Below are 5,000 nucleotides of genomic sequence, written 5' to 3' on the forward strand. Positions count from 1 at the left end.
TTCCTCTTTCTCGCAACTTCCTCCCACCCCCCCTTCTCTCGTTCTTCCACCTCCTGTTCTCTGTCTCTGGCCGTCGCTCCATCGTTCTCTATGTATCTCTCCATCTCTCTCTCTCTCTCTCTCTCTCTCTCTATCGTTCTTCGACCTCCTGATCTCTGTCCTGGCCGTCCCTCAATCTTTTTATGTATCTCTCTCTCTCTCTCTCTCTCTCTCTCTCTCTCTCTCTCTCTCTCTCTCTCTCTCTCTCTCTCTCTCTCTCTCTCTCTCTCTCTCTCTCTCTCTCTCTCTCTCTCTCTCTCTTGTTTTTCCACCTCCTGGTCTCTGGCCGTCCCTCAATCTCTTTATATATCTCTCCATCTCTCTCTCTCTCTCTCTCTCTGTCTCTCTCTCTCTTTCTCTCTCTCTCTCTCTCTCTCTCTCCATCTCTCTCTCTCTCTCTCTCTCTCTCTCTCTTTTCATCTCTCTTTTCATCTCTCTCTCTCCCCCTCTAATGGTGCTGGATGAAGTCGTATCACATCTGCACCCTGATGCGCTGAAGCAAACTTCAACTGAAGTCCATGCATGCACTGTGAGGCATGACTGCCATGATCACAGCTTTTATCAAACAAAATGCAGAACAAGTCCTCTCACCCACACACCCACACTTAGAAACGTCCACATAGGCAGGCACAAACACTTGAACACGCACAAGCACACACACATACACTCACTCACTCACATTATGCAGACAAAGCTATTACCAAACACATGCGCGCACACAAACACACGCACAGGGACACACATACACACACCCAACCCTATTAACACTCACACACACATACACAGAAGCGTTCACGCGCACGCGCACGCACACGTGCGCACGCACACGCACAGGCACACACACACACACACACACACACACACACACACACACACACACACACACACTCGCCCTCTCACACACCCAACCCTATTAACACACACACACACACACACACACACACACACACACACACACACACACACACACACACCCTCTTTCTCTCTCACACACACACACACACAACGGCCAGCCAGCCAGCCAGCCAAGTGTATGGAAATGGGGTTCCACACTCGGTTTCACCGCAGGGAGAGGAGATTTGAATGCAGGCACAGATGTCTGCAACACTCAAGAAGCCAAACAGCCATCCATCTCCGTGTCAAATCCACTCCCCGGACGCCTCGCCAAGCGCCCCGCACCTCCCGCTAAATCAATATGTGCCTTCACCTCCCACATCGCAGGAGGTCATTGGAGGAGGCTGGAGCTGTGAGGCCAGCGCCACACCCCCAGGGGGCGCTGTCTACACACAGAGCGGCACTGGAAGCACCACTGTGTACGTACAGCACTACTACCAAGAGGGTACAACTTGAGTATCGCTGGGGCAGTGGCCTTTTGGTGGAACAATGACGTACGTAACGTACGTACCTCCCAAAGTGTCCTTTTTCATTTGTGTAGCTTCCCTAAGGTATGTTATGGTGCATCATCAAGCATCTGTCCTGTCATCTGGCTCAAACACTTGAAACATTTTGTGCCAGAATGTATGATGACATTTTGCACCCTAAATTAGGACAATTAATCCTAATGACCTACGAATGGAATCAATACTAATCATTGTTACATAACATGTGAATCGATAACACAGAAAAGAAAAAGGGTTTTTCTTCAGGATTTTTCTTGTGCTGCTCTCTCCGAGATGTAGTGTATGATTATGTGTCTGTGTCTACTTTGAGGGAACTAGATCTACCCACATTGGACGTACTGTACTGTACTGTACTGTACTGTACTGTACTGTGTCATTATGTGTCTTTATTAGTGTGCGTCTGCTCACAGTGGATGGTGAAGATCTCAGGAGTGGTCTCCAGGTTGCCGGTCTCGTGGACGGCCAGGCAGGTGAACTGCGCGCCCACGTCCTCCTTGCCCGCCGTGTACTGCAGGAGGGAGGAGGTGGTGGACAAGCCAGTGGTGGGCTCCTTTACCACTTTACTGGTAATTGTAATAGCTGTAGAGACCAAGCACAGAGAGAGAGAGAGAGAGAGAGAGAGAGAGAGAGAGAGAGAAAGAGAAAGAGAGAGAGAGAGAAAGAGAAAGAGAGAGAGAGAGAGCGAGAGAGAGAGCGAGAGAGAGAGAGAGAAAGAGAGAGGGAGGGAGAGGGAGAGAGAGAGAGAGAGAGAAATAGGGCAAGAGAGAGAGAAAGAGAGAGAGAAAGAGAGAGAGGGAGGGAGAGGGAGAGAGAGAGAGAGAGAGAAAGAGAGCGAGAGAGAGAGAGAGAGAGAGAGAGAGAGAGAGAGAGAGAGAGAGAGAAAGAGGGCAAGAGATAGAGAGAGAGAGAGAGAGGAAGAGAGAGAGAGAGAGAGAGAGAGAGAGAGAGAGAGAGAGAGAGAGAGAGAGAGAAAGAGGGCAAGAGAGAGAGAGAGAGAGAGAGAGAGAGAGAAAGGGTGGAAGGAAGAGAGAGAGAGCATGAGAGAGAAAGAGTGAGAGAGAGTTTGAGAGGGGAAAGTGATTTTTTAATGTATTACAGACTTCATTATCATAAACTATCTCTTTATGATCAAATGAATTTTGTCCGTGGATGTATAACAACTCACAGGGGTCACTGGTGTCTAACTGAAGGCCATTTTTCTTCCAGGACAACATGGCAGCGGGGTTGGCATCAGTGGCATAGCACTCACCCAGCTGCAAAACAGGAACACACACAGTGTGACACATTAGACTACGTCATCCACACACAAGCACACGTGCGCACACACACACACACACACACACACACACACACACACACAAACACGCCCGCAGTTACACAGACGCACACACACATACACACAAACAAACACGCCTGCAGACACACACACACACAGACACACACGCACACACACACACACACACACACACACAAACAAACACACAAACTGAGTTTCACATAGAACAGACCTTTGAACAGACCTTGTTTTCACGTCGTAAACATAGCCTGTGACTCACTCTTTGCAAGGTTACTGTAGCTACTTTCGTTTTTACTTTGTACTTCCTTATAATGGTTACATTTCAAACAAAGAACAAGGCATCCCTGGCTTATCACATGGGCACAGGATATGGAGGAGGAAATTCCGATTGGGTGACACAGGAGCAGGTCACTCATAAAAGTTTCTGGACTTCACCTAGAATACCTACCAGGCTCACACATAACCAGGGGCGGTTCCAGACATTTATTCTTGGGGTGGCAAAGGGGTGGCGAAGTGTATTTCAGGGGGGCATGCTCCTACACTAAGGGAAAATTATAAACGCTATATAATCGACACACACACTTATGTGATACAGTGAATCCCTGAAAGTGAAACCCTGCAACCTAAAGTTATATGTCTGAAATGATGTCAAGCATTAAGGCTATTGGTCACAATCAGGGCTCTTAATTGGGGTGGCAAATCATATTTCTGGGGGGGCAAATGCCACCCCCTGCCACCCCTTAGAACCGCCCCTGCACATAACAGTGACATGCAGGGCTGGACTGGACCGGGGTGAATTTCTCAATACCAAAGTTGCTTAGTACATTAGCTACTTTGTTGTTTTCAATGCATTTTCCCATTGGCAACTACCGAAGTTGCTAACAGACTAACAACTTCTCTTTTGAGAAACTCACCCCTGGACTGGGGGAGAAATAGGGCCCGGGCACTTTTGGCTTAGTAAAGGGGCCCCTTATAATTAGCGGCGCAGAACTGACCAGTGACTAACCGGTGGGTCCCGCACCCTTTTTTGAAAATAGGGGCCCACGAGGGTGTAGGGCCCACCGCTAAATACCCGCTATGCCAGATGACCAGTCCAGCCCTGTTACACGGTGACAGTGAGTCAGCGAGAGATAGGACACGCCAAGAGTGTGATTTAGGGGGCTTTCCACCTCTCTGCATGCACTGCTGTCTCTGCTATGGTCACATCTATGTGTAAATGCTACGAACAAACAAGAGGCAGCAACTGGCTTGGGTGCTTTTGCCTGCAGGTCACTCAGCGACTTCACCTAGAATACCTACCAGGCTTACACGGTGACAGTCAGGGCTGTACTGTGGGAGAAATAGGGCCCGGGCACTTTTGGCTCATAATTAGCAGTGCAGAACTGACTCAGCAGTGTGCCCCGCACCCTCGTGGGCCCCTATTTTCAGATATGTAAAGAAAAAAAAAATATATATATATATATATATATTTTTTCTCCTTTCTTTCTTTTACATTTCTGAAAATAGGGGCCCACGAGGGTGCAGGGCCCGCCGGAAAATGCCCACTATGCCAGATGACCAGTCCAGCCCTGCTCTGTCACAGCAGGTCACTTACAGAAGTTTCCGGACTTCACCTAGAATACCTACCAGCCCTGTTACACGGTGACAGTGAGTCAGGGAAAGACAGGACACAGAGAGTGTGATTTAGGGGCTTTCCGCCTCCTCTCTGCATGTCACCGTTGTTGTGACATCTAAATGCTACGAGCAAACAAGAGGCAGCAACTGGCTTGGGTGCTATTGTCTGTCACACTGATCAATTTCCACCATTCGTATTACCCAGCCGTCAGACAACTCAATCAGACACAGGTCTCAAGATTCTCTCCCAATACCCTCCTGTCTCAATCTTCTCGAGTCATACCATACGTGTGCGGGATTGCTAAGGCTCCCCCCCCCCCCCCCACCCACCCACCACCTGTCACCAGAGCCGGATTAACGCACAGGCTAGATATGGCTGCAGCCTAGGGGGCCCCCCACCTGCCAGGCCAGGGGGGCCCTGATTGGCCAAATGTGAAAAATTGCAAAATTTTTGACAAGATGCGAGATTGAAATATTCAGCTATAGTGTCGAGTACAGCTGGTGGACATGTTATCCTTAATTCCTAGCTCGCGATTATGGCACTGTCTATGTACATTTGTCTTAACATTTGCCTTCCAGGGAGGGGGGGCCCACAGCAGCCTGCCTAACCTAGAGGCCCCAGGCCATCTTAATCTGGCCCTGCCTGTCAC

The 5,000-nt window shown here is 49.1% G+C and overlaps 1 protein-coding gene across 2 annotated transcripts in view; it reads right to left on the reverse strand.

Annotated features, from left to right (window-relative positions):
* Positions 1-5,000, reverse strand: part of alcama (activated leukocyte cell adhesion molecule a) — a 97,035-nt gene that overhangs the window by 19,770 nt on the left and 72,265 nt on the right. For both annotated transcript variants that reach the window (XM_063202940.1, XM_063202939.1), the window contains exons 5-6: positions 2,605-2,692; positions 1,848-2,018 (exon numbers count right to left, since the gene is read on the reverse strand). In XM_063202940.1, the coding sequence (XP_063059010.1) occupies positions 1,848-2,018; positions 2,605-2,692 (259 nt within the window). The remainder of the gene's footprint in view (positions 1-1,847; positions 2,019-2,604; positions 2,693-5,000) is intronic.

The sequence above is a fragment of the Engraulis encrasicolus genome, chromosome 7 (assembly GCF_034702125.1).
Source record: "Engraulis encrasicolus isolate BLACKSEA-1 chromosome 7, IST_EnEncr_1.0, whole genome shotgun sequence".
Taxonomy (NCBI): Eukaryota; Metazoa; Chordata; class Actinopteri; order Clupeiformes; family Engraulidae; genus Engraulis; species Engraulis encrasicolus.